The sequence below is a fragment of the Carlito syrichta genome, unplaced genomic scaffold (assembly GCF_000164805.1).
Source record: "Carlito syrichta isolate Samal-C Ts95f unplaced genomic scaffold, Tarsius_syrichta-2.0.1 Scaffold311970, whole genome shotgun sequence".
In the NCBI taxonomy this organism is placed as follows: domain Eukaryota; kingdom Metazoa; phylum Chordata; class Mammalia; order Primates; family Tarsiidae; genus Carlito; species Carlito syrichta.
Window position 1 is genome coordinate 204,429 of NW_007256066.1, and position 16,053 is coordinate 220,481.

General features: G+C 40.3%; 1 protein-coding gene across 3 annotated transcripts in view; it reads left to right on the top strand.

Annotated features, from left to right (window-relative positions):
• Positions 1-16,053, top strand: part of OSBPL1A (oxysterol binding protein like 1A) — a 200,318-nt gene that overhangs the window by 163,493 nt on the left and 20,772 nt on the right. For all 3 annotated transcript variants that reach the window (XM_008069370.2, XM_021718229.1, XM_008069374.2), the window contains 2 exons: positions 14,762-14,896; positions 15,861-15,958. In XM_008069370.2, the coding sequence (XP_008067561.1) occupies positions 14,762-14,896; positions 15,861-15,958 (233 nt within the window). The remainder of the gene's footprint in view (positions 1-14,761; positions 14,897-15,860; positions 15,959-16,053) is intronic.

Consider the following 16,053-nt stretch of genomic DNA (forward strand, 5'->3'; position numbering starts at 1 on the left):
AGTTAGGATCATAATTTGTACCTTGGAAGTGTATTGAGAGATAAATAAGATAATTTCTGTAAAATACATTGGATAGTCCCTGATTTAGCACAGTGCTCAATAAATAGTTCTTGTTGTCACAGCTGACAATCAGACTTGGGCTCTAATACTATTCAATTTTATTAGAATTCAACAGAATAATGCAAATGTATATGGATAAATATGTATATATTAAATGAGATGATAATTATACATTTGTATGTATTCAATTTTATTAGAATTCAACAGAATAATGCAAATGTATATTGGTAAATATGTATATATTATTAAATGAGATGATAATTTCTTTGGAGCTGAAAAATGTCAAGACGAAATTTAGAATTTATATTCTGCAGTCAGTATTTTTTCAAACCCTTACTATAAACATATTTACTTTTGTGATCCAGAGTGCAAATATTGTAATCATAAATGCATATGCTTAAAATTAAAACCAATTTCACAAAGGAATACTCATTACTGCTACAAATGATACTTTCTGGTTTTGTTTCAATAGCTTTAGGGGGTGCGAATAGTTTTGTTCAGGGCTTAAGTCCACCCACCACCCCCACCTGTGCACATTGTACCCCATAGGTAACGGTTTTTCGTCCCTCCACCCCTTCCCTCCTCCCACTTCTGAGTGTCCAGTGTTCATTATACCATTCTCTGTGTCTTTGCAGATCCTTATTTAGCTCTCTCTTATTAAAAGCGAGAAAATGCAGCATTTGGTTTTCTGTTCATGAGTTAGTTCACTTAGGATGGTGTTCTCAGTTCCATCCAAGTTGCTACAAAAGACATTATTTTTGACAGCTGAATAGTAGTATTCTATAGTGTATGTATACCACATTTTCATTGTCTACTGATTGGTTGATATGTATTTAGGTAGATTCTATATCTTTGTGATTGTGAATTGTGCTACGATGAACCTGCAGGTGTTGTCTTTTTCATTTAACGACCTCTGTTCTTTTGGGTAAATTCCTAGTAGTGGGACTGCTGGATCAAATGGTAGATCTACTTTTAGTTTTTTGAGAAATCTCCATACCAATTTCCATAGAGATTGTGGTGATTTATACTCCCAACAACAGTGTGTAAGCGTTCCCTTTTCTCCACATCCACACTAGCATCTATTGTTTTTTGATTTTTTTCTAGTAATGGCCATTCTGACTGGTGTAAGTGGTATCTCATTGTGGTTTTGATTTGCATTTCCCTAATGATTAGTGATGCTGAGCATTTTTTCATAAGTTACAAATGATATTTTTTGTTATATTAAATTAATGCTGATTCCAACTCACTAAATTGATTTCACAACTGTTTATAAACCAAACCTACAGTTTGAAAACACTCTTCCAAATTACTATAGAATTGGTACTGCATATGTCTAAGGCCGTGTGGTCAAAGGAGTTTGTCTGAAAACTACAGATGTGGTTTATCTTTTTGGCCATTATGGAAAATACAGTTTTCTGCATTTCTTTTGTCTGAGTCTGTTGCCTGCTCTCTCCTATTTCACCGGGTGTCAGCTGTAGTGTTGGTGCCATAAGGTTGTTCATGCAGGTGACCACCAATCTGTCTCATTTTTGTCTAAAGAAAGCATTATGTCTAAATCAGGACTAACTGTTCTTTAAAAGATGGGAAATAATGTTATGTTGGATCATACCTGGTGGATCATACTCTGAAAGATATTGTATTTCTCTGGAATGTGATTTTACTTTTTTATTTTTAGATATAGAACTACTTGTGCAAGTAAATGCTTATGCGGAATCATAAATAAAATATAGCAAATAAAAGCAGAGCAATTTGAGTTGAAGGAGCCCCACAGAATGTTCTGAAACTTATATCTGTAGAACTTTACCGATTAAAAGCATACAGAGAACTCGACAGGGGAAGTTGTATTTTTGGAAACTTCCTTCGGCTGAGGCTTCTAGGAGACTAACATTCTAGATGAACATTTTTATTAATGTGGGTTGAAAGGAAATCACCTAACTTTTGGAAGCATTGTTCTTTGGACATTGTCTGTTGTTAGGACCTCAACTTAGCAGAAGAAATCAAAAGGTGTAAGTGCTGAGCAACAGTAGAGCTTAAAAATAAGGAGCTTCGGGCTGGGCGCTGTGGCTCAAGCCTGTAATTCCAGCACTTTGGGAGGCTGAGGTAAGGGGATTGCCTGAGCCCACGGGCTCAAGAATAGTCTGAGCAACTTGACAAGACCTCATCTCTACAATGAATCAAAACATTAGCCGGGCGTGGTGACATGTGCCTGTGGTTCCCGCTACTTGGAAGGCTGAGGTGGAAGGATCGCCTAAGCCCCGCAGGTTGACACTGGGGTGGCTGTGAGCATGCCACTGCACTCCAACCTTGGCAACAGAGTGAGACTCCAACTCAAAAAAAAAAAAAAAAAAAGGAATCTTGAGAGATAAATGCAAATATTGTCACTAGAATACATTTTAAAAGTAATTTGTTGTATAACACCTCCAGTATGTCTGTTCCTACCCCTCAAAAGAAAATACATCAAAACTTAGACATTATAGTATCCATAGGTTTTAATACACATTATTCAAAGTGAAGACATTAAAAAAAAAATCCCCCATTGCACATTCATGATTTTATCACAGTTAATCCAAATACTTTAGATCTTTTTATTTTTTATGGAGTCAGGGTCTCATTCTGTCACCCCGTATGGAGTGCCCTGGCATGATCATGCCTCACCTCAGCCTCAACCTTCTGGGCTCAAGTAATCCTTCCACCTCAGCCTCCTGAGTAGCTATGACTACAGGTGCTCACCGCCATGCCCTGCTAATTTTTAAAATTTTTGTAGAGACAAGGTCTCACTTTGGTTTTTTTTGTTTTTTAGAAAGCAGAATTTATTGAGAGGACAAAAAATCTCCTACAGTAGAAGGGGACCCGAGGGGGTTGCCCCTCACTGTGTGACCCAGGCTCCTGGGCTCAAGTAATCCTCCTACCTCTGCCTTCCAAAGTGCTGGGATTACTGGTGTGAGCGTCCATACCTGGCCTTCACATCGTGTTTGTGGGGGTAAATCTCAGTCCCGGGAGCCATGTGTGTAGCCTTCAGCTATCATCTCTTTTCCCTTACCTTTTATCTACCACATTTCTTAATTTGATGATAAAAAATCTTAAATGTAGCACAGGGAATTTGACATCGAGGCATTGAGCTAAAGCTGTTTCTGCTGTCCATTGTTTTGAGGAGTGTGCCAGGTCAGAGTAGAAGGTCTAAGTGTCCTGCAGGTGACAACCCCGCCATTTATTAAAACAGTTAATGCCCATGACTTATATGATGATACAGTTTTATGGTGTAGTGTCATTATTCAAAATATGTGCTTTTGTAAACTCACAATAGATGCGTATCTGCCAGGTGTGGTCTAGGTCTAATTTTGTCTTAATCAGGAAGGAAAGTTCAGGCTGTTGTCATCCTGAACCTCCAGTGTCTATGACACCATCCCCAGGCTGGCTGACTCTGCCCTGTCTCCTCCACCTCCATGTATGTGCACACCTTTTTCTTAAAAGCATATAGTGACTTCCAACTTACCAAACTGATGGCATCCTTGTTTTCTTCTCCCAATCTGTTTTGGACAGGATTACATTACCAAAATGCTGGATTATACAATATGAAATGAATACTTTACATAACTGGAATTCTACCCTAAGTCTCTTTGTGTCTGAAGCTTTTTCCAAACAAATTCTCAGCTCCTCAGAATGAATCCTGACACTCCTTAATGTAGTCTTTGCTCCTTATTTCCTTATTCTGTTTTCTTTCTTTCTTTCTTTTGCAGGACTCTTTAATTCCTTAACCCCACTGTGTGTCTGATGTGTTCTCTATTTTCTTCCTCCTCCTCCTCTCCCCATCCCTTTGCTCCAGTGACTTTCTTGGCAGGACTGAGGTTAGGTCATGGGTGTCCACACCTGGTGACTTGGGAAACCAGTGCCAGGACCCCGTCACAGTATTTGAGTAGGCGCTTGCCCTGGGGGTCATGTGTGCGCCAACCCTGTGTGTGTCCAGATGTCTTGGAGTAACATAATCTTAGTGCTGGATTGCTCTCAGAGGTGACAGAAGTCTGGTATATTGTGAATATTGACTCTTTAAGATGAAAGTGTTTTATAATTATTTTAAATGTATCCAGTGGAATCCAAATACCAAGGTTTTATGGCCAATATCTTTGTTGGATAAATACACGAGCAAGATGTTCTTTAATAGCTGAATTATAGTTGCCTTTTCTTCTTTAACCTTTAACTCATATTTCCATTCCATGTTTCCTAGAGAATATTGTCTTTTTTAATCTCTGAAGCTCTTTTTTAAATTAACTTATCTTACTTCACTATCACAAAAATATGCACAAAAATTAAAATTTAAACTGAAAGTTTATTTTCATCATTACTCTTATAAATGTTAGTATATGGGTGATTAAAATTGTAAACATAAAATTTATGAAAATATTAACGTGAAAGGTAAAGTGTTATTAGTGAAAAGAATTTTTTTAATTGGGTTTAAATATCTGAGGATGACTATCACTTACTGTTTTCAGGAACAATTGTGTTCTTATTTTTTAATAGATGTAAGAATTGAGAAACCTTGTTCATATTAATAGACAGATGGGAGAAGGAGTTTGTTTTGTAATATCTTGTAATGTCATTCAGTGTTTTGACCCCTTTACAGGTATATGCCAAAAATCAGATTACTTATCAAAAATACTTTTTATGATATGTAAGCTGACAACTCAATCACAACTTCCTTCATTGTTTTTAAAAGCAAAAATTCGGTAAGCCCTTACTTGCAGAAGGTTTTGTCACCTTTCAGACAGTTATTGGCTTCCTGATCTCTGGGAAATATGCCAGAGAAGCCTTACAGAGCTCTCAAATCTCAATGTTTTTTGTTTTTCACCCGCCCCTTGAAATATTGAGAGGGGGTTGAGAAAATTGAAATATTTTTCACTAAAGTACACCTTTGCCAAATAATGTTTTTTGATAAAATGCTTTTATCTCACTATGAACCTTAAAATATTTCTCTCAGAACCAGTGATTTAGTTCATTCAGATGCAGAACGTCTGCCACATAACATAGAGCCAGACCTCATTCCCAGATACCTCCCTGGGTCAGAGTGACTGTCAGAAGGGGTGTGATGTTATTTCTGGATTCAGATAAACATGTTGGTACTGTATATGTCACTGTGGCAACTGTGCTATTCTTGAATTCCAACTCCAAGATAGATACCGAGCTAGATAAGATTTGAGGCTTTGCCAAATCTGGTATGTTATAAATACTGACTAGAGAAAGGACAGAAGAAGCAATATAGTTAAACAGGTTTGGCATTTCTACCACCACACTCTATGGTGGTCTGAAATCAGAGTACCTTAACTGGGAGAAATGACCTGAAGACCCTTTTCTGATGTCCTATCTTTCCCTTAACTGAAACAGGGAAGCAGGGAGCCCTAATGTAGGTAAATGGTGCCTGAGTAAAAGAGGCTTCACTGATGACAGCTCTTTGTCTCTAAACTTCCCTTTGTTTGATGCCCTGGAGGTTTTTACACTTCCAGGGATGGTTATTGTGCTATGATTCAGGATGGTGAGAGGTATGTCCTTTTTTTTTTTTTAAAGTAGCAGAGGGTGACTGTGAAAGGGGAATTGGGCAGAGAGGAGCAGCATGGGCCCCTCCAGTGCAGGTGCAGCCTGAGGCCTGCCATTTTCCAGGACAAGTTCCCTTGAGAGCTATGTGAATACTGTGACCCAGAACAAGCCTGCAGTCAGTGCTGTCGTCCACATCCCTGTCTGGTGGTTGCCCAGCCTTTGGTTAAATGCTCCAACAGGAGCGCTCACGCCTACTCCCTACTCAAAGTATTTAGCTCCAAGACAGGAAGCATGGGAAGGGATTATCATCATGTTTATCATTTCCCTCAGAGCTTTTCTTGTCTTTTCCTTCCTGTTTTTTCACTGGTCACAACGTGCCCTCATTATGGTTCGGTTAACACATAAACATATGGTTCAGTTAACACACAAACATACACCCCTTTCCTGCTCCATAGCTCCTTCCTGGGTTCTGGAAATTTTCAGGTTCTGGGTGCATGTCTTCGACCCCTATCATGTTTCCCCTGCTGGTCCGTGAGGACTCAGAAATGGTGGTGTAACTACAGCCCAAGACACTAGGGCAGCAGGTTTTTTTCAAATTGTCCATGCAGAGGGGTCCCACGAGGCTCTCCTGCAACATCTTAGTGACTGCTCTGTGTGTAATCAGTGGTATTCAGGTGGCAGGAACTTCTCATGCAGTGGTAAACGAAAAGATTCTTGGCATCTTGTATTGGGGAAGGAAACTGACTGCACGGGAAAGGAAAAGGACATTTAACCCACCGAGGCCCTTAAATGTAAGAGGGATGAATTCTTCCAGCCTTGGTAGCTGTAGGACGTGGAGCTGTCATGGAGGAAGGACCCAGTGCCAGTTTCATCCTGCAGAAGGCACAGCTGCATCCAAGGAACAGCCACGACTACTGTCAGCCCCAGACTATCAGTGGAGAGAGCCCCAAGGCCACCCAGGGCTTGGGTCACACACCTGGGGAGCACCCAGCCTACACGCTGCTGCCTGGGCAACAGAGCAGATGACCTAGCCTAACACCAGAGTGGACTTTCTCTTGGTGACCTAGTTCTTAAGTATTTGCACATTTGGACGCCACAGTGTTAGACTTTACATTCACCAAATATTTTCGGTTTCAGGTTGAGCTCAAACTTGGCCTTGCTCTCAGTTGTTTATATAGTGCTCATATGAGAAAACAGCCTTCTCCCTTTTTTTCTTCTCAGTTTGTCAGCTGATGAGCAATCGCAGTTAGGAGTTTTTTAGTTTCATCATTGGTTGCTACTAATTTGCATGGATAAATTTAAAGTTTGCTTTTAGCTGGGTCATATGGTAGAAATGCTTGGCATAAATATTCAATTTTTCCAGCTGACTGAAGCTCTCAGTGATAAAAGTATTCTAGCTAATGTTTCTTGCTGAAGCTTGACCTTCATAATGTGCATTGTTGCTTTTCCTATTATTGGTGTATGCATATGTGCTACTTAGTTATATACAATATCTGGAGATATTGGATACAATATCTAGACCTCATTGGATTGGAAGTAAAAATGTCATATCTGTGAATTTGCAAGAAGTCGAACAGGGAAGGAAATTAAATATACTTTATATCACTGAGATTTTCATTACCTATTGAGGGAACTGTAGTTTCTTGTTTTTTTTTGTTTTTAATTTTTAATTTTAGAATCATTGGGTACATGTGAGGATTTGTTACATAAGTATATTGTGTGAAGGCAAGATTTGGGCTTCTGACGAGCCTTCCCCCCGTAGAGGGCATGGTACTCAGTGGGTGGTTTTGTATGCCTTATCCCCCTCTCTCCATCTCTCCTTCAGCAGTGCCCAGTGTGGGAACTGTAGATTTTAACCATTGAAACAGTTATGAGATTATTTTAAAGTAATTACAGGTGATAGAGGCAATAAAATTGCAAGTCAGTTGCTATATTTTAAAATAGCATGTTATACTCTTCTACAGAGGGCAAGGCGGCTTTGTGGCCATCTGGGCTTACATGCATACATCCTCTCAGTTCTTTCCTCTTTCATTCCCTCTGTTATTTGTCCCAGCTGCATGCCTTCTCGTTTTCTTGAGTGCTTCCATTCTGAATTCCTTAAAGAAGTAGAAAGCTGCTTAGATTACTCTAGATTACAGACTTTTAGTCAAAGAGACTTCTAGAATGCTAGGAGCTTTTCAAATGATTAAAAAAATAGATCTATGTCTTAAATCGATGATAAACCCAGGTCCTTTGTGTCTTGGTCTCCAGAGTTCACAACACCCTCTTTGTCGTTGGCTTCTAACTGTGGGAAGCCCAGCCAGCTGGTGTTGAGCAGCCCACCACTGGTAGCCGCCTTCCTGCTCCTCCTGCCATGTTGTTTTCCCACAGAGATATACGTTGAAGAATGGCAGCACACACAGCATCTCTTTAGAGTTGAAAGATAAGGCCCCAGGCCAGTGTTCCTGAGAAGAGAAAGCAAAGCCCTTTTGGTGGAAGCACTCCTAGCCTATAAATCCTAAAATGCCATCCCCAGTATATCTCTTGCTTCTTCGATGAGTGTTTTATAGTCATTGGTTTTTTTTGTTTTGTTTTGTTTTTGAGTTGGCGTCTCACTCCGTTGCCCAGGCTGGAGTGCAGTGGCACACTCGCAGCCACTCCTGGGCTTCAGCCATCCTTCTGCCTCAGCCTTCCAAGTAGCTGGAACTACAGGTGTGCACTACCATGCCTGGCTAATTTTTGATTTATTGTAGAGACAAGGCCGTGCCAAGTTGCCCGAGCTAGTCTCAAACCCTCAGGCTCAGGTAATCCATTCTCCTCGGCCTCCCAAAGTGCTAGGATTACAGGCTGAGCCACCGGAACTCGGCCTTTTGTTTTTCAGAGGGGGAAAAAAAAAGCCAGAATCAAACTTGCAGGTAAAGTTCTTCATTCTTTTAATGAATAAGCTTTTTGAATTTCTTTAAGATAAATCTCACCCTGCTATTGTGCACAACAAAGTGAAAAACAGAAAATAGGGAAAGCGCGGTGCTGGACAAGGCACAGTCTGATATCACATACTGGTCAGGGGACAGCGGTCACCAGTCGTCCTGAGTCAGCGTGCTGTCCTGGTGTTGGGATCCCTCCTGGCTGAGGCTCTCCCTCCCTCCCTCACCTTTTGAACTCAGACCCTACACCATGCTGCTGTCTGAGTAGCTGCTACTCCTTGGCCGCCCAGGGAACAGAGTGAAGAGTCCTGGCCTTTGACCACCCTTGCTTCCATGCAACTCCGAGCACTAGGAGAGCTTGTATGCATTATTCATAATAATGAAACTAAGTAGCATTGATTGCTCACTTAACATATGGCTGGTGTACTACTCTTAAGTGTTTTACATGAATTAGTTAATCTAATCTTTACAAGCCCTGTGTAATGAAATCGTTGCCACTTTGGGGGAAAGGTGGGGGACTTGCTCACTGCCACACAAACAATTGGGAGTTTGATCTCATTTTTTTCTTCATTTTTCAATTATGGTAAAATACACATTGTGTAAAATTACCACCTTAACCGTTTTTAGATATACAGTTCAGTGACGTCAAGTATACTCACATTGTTGTGCTTCCATCACTGCCATCCATCCATAGAACTCTACATCTTGCAACACTGAAACTCGAATTCCCCATTAAACACTAATTCCACATTCTCCTTCCCCTAACCCCTGGCAACCACCATTCCACTCTCTGTTTGGAGCCCATTCTTAGTTTTGTTTTGAGTCAAGATCTCACTCCGTCACCCAGGCTGGAGTGCAGTAGCACGATCATGGCAGAGCCCATTCTTTTAACCACAATACTTGACTGTCTCTGGAGCTTAGGAGTAGACTAACCTGGGTTATTTTGTTGTTCCTCTTTCTCCCTTGTACTACTCATATGCCAATTTTTTCTTGGCTGGTATGTGATTACCATCTATGTAAGTATGCCTGTTGTAAGGTGGATCACCTTCTGTGGTTCAAGGTTGTTAGCTTCCCTATCCTTTCTTTTTGCCAGTCTGAAATTGTTAGGTTTCAAAATTTGCTTTAACCTTGATTCGAAGAGCAATATGTCTTTAGGGAATTTGGAAAATACAAAAAAAGCATAAAGAAGATAATTAAGATTCCCTGTACTACCAACTCCGAGAGATAACGACTGTTAGCTTTTTGGTGCCACGATCTTCTAGTATTTGTTTCTATGTCTATAAAAAGATATTTAATAAAGCCAAAATATTTTAATGTGTTGTTTGTAACCTATTTGTTTCTAGATTTGAAAGTGCAAATTTTATTTAGAATGAAGAAAAAATTGCAACAAATTCCGATGTGTAAATGACTGGCAACACAAACAATATAAGTCCAAAATAATAATACATTGTATAAGTTAGCTGCCAATCATTCTTCTCTAATACTATTTTTCTTTCTGCCCCCCCTTTTTTTTTTTTTTTTGGTTGCACATGCTTTTATCACATGTGACAGTGACTATATGATATTTTCTATAGCGGTACTAGAATGATAATCTGATCTTTTCTTGACTATGATTGGTCAAAAAATTAGCTTTTTAATTTTTGTAGAGACAGTGTCTCACTGTGTTATCTAGGCTGGTCTCAAACTCCCGACACTATGTTATCCAGGCTGGTCTCAAACTCCCGACCTCAGATAATCTTTCTGCCTTGACCTCCCAAAGCACAGGGATTGCAGGCGTGAGCCACCGAATGTCCAGTCAAAGCATTTACTTTTCAGAGCAGTTTTAGGTTCACAGCACAATTGAAAGGCAGATAGGGAGAGTTCCCATATACTCCCTATCCCTACACATGCATAGATAACCTCCTCCATGTTAGAATCCCTCACCAGAGTGGTCCATTTGTTAGAACGGACTCGCACTGATAACATCATTGTCTCCCAGAGTTCACAGCTTACATTAGGGTTCACTCTTGGTGTGGTACCTTCACATGACGTGTGTCCGCCATGTTAGTATCATACAGAGGCTCTTTACTGCTGTAAAAGTCTGCAGTGTTACACCCATTTCTTCCTCCTTCCCTCCCACCTCACTCCTGACAGCCACTGATCTTTTTCTTTTCTTTTCTTTTCTTTTTTTTGAGAAAGCAGGATTTATTGAGAGAACAGAGTGGCTGCCAGAGCAGGAGGGAACCCCAGGGGGTTGCCCCACGGATCTTTTTCATTGTCTCCTTAGTTTCACCTCTTCCAGCCTGTTGTGTATTGAAATTACACAATATGTATCTTTTCAGATTGGCTTCTTTCACTTAGCAATAGACATTTAAGTTTCCTTCATGTCTTTTTTTGTGTCTCAATAGCTACTTTCTTTTTAGCACTGAATAATGTTCCAAAAGTGACCTTTTTTGCTCAGCATTCTGCCATGTTATCTGTTGTACATCATGAGACTTTTATCTTCCAAGAGCTTGTGGGCCAATGAAGGAGATAATGGGAGTGCATGGCAGCGTGAGAAATGCCTGAAAAGAAATAAACTCAAGGGGCAGTGGGAACACAAGGGCATGTTCCAGAAGGACCTGCTGGAATAAGACTTTTACTCTAGCACCTGACACGGAGGAGGTGCTCAGTTAAGTATGTTTTAGCAAAAGAGTAAACATGACTGAAGGAACAGATTGGAAGTAATACACCTCTTTTAACATCAAAGATGTTGACTCTCATGCGGCATTGATGGGGGTATAAATTAGTAAAGCCGCTTTAGAAAATGTTCATCACAGTAGTATCTGTTTTAAAAAAAATTTTTTAGAGTCATGGTCTCTCCCTGTCACCCTGACTAGGCTACAGTGTCACAATCACAGCTTACCACAGCCTCCATCTCCTGGGCCCAAGTCCTTCCCCCTCAGCCTCCCAAACAGCTGGGACTCAGGTGTGCACCACTACACCTGGCTAATTTTTTGATTTCTTATGCAGACAGGATCTCACTATGTTGCTCAGGCTGGTCTTGAACTCCTGGGCTCAAGTGATTCTCCCACCTTGGCCTTCCAAGGTGCTTGAATTACAGATGTGAGCCACCACAACTAGCCTGAAAATTTTTTTAAATAAGCATACTTTTGACCTTGAAACTCCACTTGGAGACTATCTACTTAAATGTCATATTTGTGTATATTCTTAAAAATGTATGATTAGCCGGGCTTGGTGGCTCAGCCTGTAATCCCCCGCCTTTGGGAGGCTGAGGTGAGTGGATTGCCAGAGCCTACAGGTTCGAGACCTGCTCGGGCAACTTGGCGAGACCTCATCTCCACAATAAATAAAAAATTAGCCAGGCATGGTAGCGCGCGCCTGTAGTTCCAGCTACTTGGAAGGCTGAGGTGGAAGGATCACCGGAGCCCAGCAGGTCGAGGCTGTGGTGGCTGGGAGCAGCCACTGCACCCCAGACTGGGTGACAGAGTGAGACTCCAACTCAAAAAACAAAAACAAAAACAAAACAAAAAACGTATGATTAAATAGTTCATGGTATATCCATACATGATCTTTGTTTTAAATTTAACAGATGCATATAGTATTTACTAATGTGCCCAGAACTGATCTGTTTTGTAAATGTTAATCTTATTATGATGCTTTGTAATAAATACAAGTTATTAATGAGGGAACTGGCACAGAATTTAACTTGGTCAAAGTCACATAGTTGGTAAGTGGTGAACCCAGCAGTGGAATTCAGCCTGGTTCAATGGTTGTACCATTACACTCTCCAGTGATTACAAAGATCTTGGTAGACTCAATGGTTGTCCTTACATGTGTGTGAGATTCCCACCCCAACACATGCAGACCCCCAGAACACTGTGTGAATTCAGTGCATCTATATACAGAGCTGATGCAATGTTTTAGTAAAGCAAATCTGTGTGTGTGTGTGTGTGTGTGTGTGTGTGTGTGTGTGTGTGTGTGTGTGTGTATCATGAGTATATCTGCATATATGTGTAAATACATAGGTAGTATCCCAAAGTGTTGTGGTACTTTGCCTCCGGAGAGAGAAGTAGGACAGGGAAGTAAAGAGACATTTTCATATTTTTATTTGTTTTATTAAATTTTATACTTTGAGAGTTATGTATTCCTCAGTCAGTTTTTTTTTAAAAGAAAAGATAAAGATAATTTTTAAACTTTTCGATAGCTTTAGGAGTACAAGTGGTTTTTGGTTGCAAGGATGGATTATATAGCGGTGGAGTTTGGGCTTTTAGTGTCCCTGTCACCTGAATAGCATATATTATACCCATTAGATAATCTTTCTTCCCTCATCTCCCTCCCGTCCTGCCCCCTTCTGAGTCTCAGTGTCCGTTATATCACTCTGGATGCCTTTGCAGACCATACTTACCTCCCACTTATAGGAGAAAACACGTGGTATTTGATTTTCTGTTCCTGCGTTATTTCACTTTAGGATAATGTCCTCCAGTTCCATCCAAGTTGCTGCAAAAGGCATTATTTCATCATCTGTATGACTGCGTAGCATTCTGTGGTGCATATATATAGCTCACATTTTCCTTATTCACTCATCAGTTGGTGGGCACTTAGGTTGATTCCATGTCTTTGCAATTGTGAATTGTGCTGTGGTAAGCATATACATACAGATGTCTTCTTTGTATAACGGTTTATTTTCCTTTGGATAGATACCCAGTAGTGGGATTGCTGGACCAAATGGTAGAGCTACATTTAGTTAATATAAATAATGTTTAAGTAGAAGAAAGAGGGCCTGATTGTACCAGTTAAGACGAACCTTGGTGGTCCCAGGCTTCTTACCTTGTTTCCAGCAGTGGCACTCTGGGCTTAATGAGCTCTGAGGGTGCATCTAGCTGAGCTTTCTCTTTCTCCTCATAGATTCCTGTTCTCCCTCATCTCCCCATTGAGACAGCAATAAATTTACCATTTCTTTTAATTAGGTTGAGCTGCTACATGTTCTGTAATACTTGATGGTAATGAATGAGTTTATTTTCTTTGAATGTATTCCTCTTGCAGTTTTCTGAAGGTTACATTGTTTTTAATTGTGCAGAATGTGAACTTTCAGGGAGAAAAAGTCAGAGCTAAGTCAGGTGGCCTTCAGACTGGATTCTACCTCAGGACTGTTTGCCTGGCCTATGACTTTAGCCAGTAGGCTTCATGAAAGATCTGATTCCCAAGGGAATGGTAGTTGGAAGTTTGGGAGGATCATCAGAATAGTCCAGTGAATACCAAGATATGTGTCACTTATGAATTTTGTATAGGTCCCACGATGATGTTGCTTGCTGGTAGCACATGGTAAAGAGAGTTGAAAGGTTGCAATTCAGGTCAGAAAACCCCCTGCCCAGTGGTTAACTTTTTTTGAAAGTCCACTATGGTGTCTTCGTTCTGACCAACAGAATTTAAAATCTATCCTGTAGCATACACAATTGCCATCTAGCACCCTAGTTGATAATTTGTACTGAATTGGTGTCAGAAAAGTTCAACGTTGTCAGCCAAAAACAGTCTGAAATTTCTTTCAGAAAATTACTCACACAAATGTCATATGTGGTTGACCCTTAGCCCACTGTTAAATGATGAACTTAGCCATATTGAAATTTTAACACGTTTATTTGAGCAGACAGCAACTCATGACTTGGTTGGCCCCAGAAACTGAGCAGTTCAGCTCTCTGGTGAGAAGGCAGGAGAGGGGGAAGCTTTTATGAGGTGTTTTTTTGACAGGGAGCAAGACAAAAAAATCTGTTTGATTGGTTAAAGTGCAGAGTTCCCAGTTAGAGTTTAGTTTGGCAGTTTCTGATGGGTGAAGCTGAAGTTGACATTGAATTGGGTTTTGGTTTGCTTATGGGGAATCCAAGGCACTGGAGCTGTCTCAGCCTAATGGCGCCCCTCATTGATTATTTTAACTCCACTGTGAAGTATTTTGTCTTTTGTGTCCCTGTCACCTTTATATCACATTTCCTAATTCTGATGTAAGGCAGGCTTAGTAATAATCATCAGTTCATGTTCACTATGAGATAGTGAGCTTCTTGAAGGCAAGGAGAACATTTGGGCAATGTTTATATTTTCTTCAAGGCCTAGAACAATATATCCCATTTTGTTAGGTGTTCTGGAAAGATTTGTGAAATTGAGCTAATACCTTTATAAGTGAAATTTCGTGGGTACTATTTTCTGTTACTTCCTTTCCAGAAACATGGTATGTAAAGGTAACAGCAGATAAGTTTGCTGTGTATGTTGGACATAACAGTTTTTGTTTTCTTGTTAAATAGGAACTATCCAAGATCACCATGCCAGTTATATTTAATGAGCCTTTGAGCTTCCTACAGCGACTAACTGAATATATGGAGCATACTTACCTCATCCACAAGGCCAGTTCACTTTCTGATCCTGTGGAAAGGATGCAGGTATGTGTCAAGGAGCCCTGGAAAAGGCCTATGTCCCAGAGACCTCACTACCAGCTGACCACCAAGCACATACACGGTTACTGTTAAGTCCAGTGTGAGAGGTTAGGAAATGTTACCAGAGCTCAGTCAGCATGTATAGAGAGTCCTCTAGTCAGAGTGTCACCATCGTGCAAGGACTAATGAGAACTGCAGGAGAAGCAGCAGGTGGTCCATAACCAAACTGGACATCGGTGGGCTGTTTCTAAGTCTTCATTTTGGAAAAAAGCATCGTGTTAGGGGAGAAAGTCAACCTTCCTTCTTTCAGAAGGAGTGAACGCTCACACACAAACACAGGCACATAGATAAATATGTTTGTGTTTATTTGTATATATAAACGTATACCCATTTGCTATATGTTGAAACAAAAGAGAGCAGAGATTGAACTTTTTTTATTTTTCAAATAGAAGATGGCTATGTCATGCACATGGTTGGGCTGGGTGCAGGCAGAGTATAGCAGACACATTGTTCTCCTTCAAACAAAGCAGTAGCATTCAAAACTGAATCTCTCTGTTCTTTCATTTATAAAATCAGCATTTTCCAACCTCAGTGGACTTAACAGCAGTTCAACTGTTGAGCATTACATCTCTTTTCCCCAGTCCTGAAATGTCGTACCTTTAAACATTTTTTAGTGAATTAAAAGTAACTTGGGATCTGAGAGGTTTTTACGAGTCCTAGAGAGAATTTTAGCACTCTTGGGGTATTATAAAAACCACAGTTGGGAATAACATGACAGGAAGTGACTCAGTCATTTTCATTCTGAATCTCTAAGTTTCCATATTACATTGCTAGAGCATATTAAAAACCCAAAGTAATTGAACTCCTTGAAATAATTTTGTAAATTACTGTCTTTAGCAAAATTTCAGTTCCTAAAAGAATGAGGAGCCAGCAAGGCTATTTTTAACTCGTTCAATGCTCTCTTCCACAGTGTGTCGCTGCATTTGCTGTGTCCGCTGTTGCTTCTCAGTGGGAACGGACTGGAAAGCCTTTCAACCCGCTCCTGGGAGAGACTTATGAATTAGTTCGGTGAGGTCTTTTGCCTGCATGATTTTACATAGCTTTCAAATAAAGAGGAATATATATGTGTGTGTGTGTGTGTGTGTGTGTGTGTGTGTGTGTGT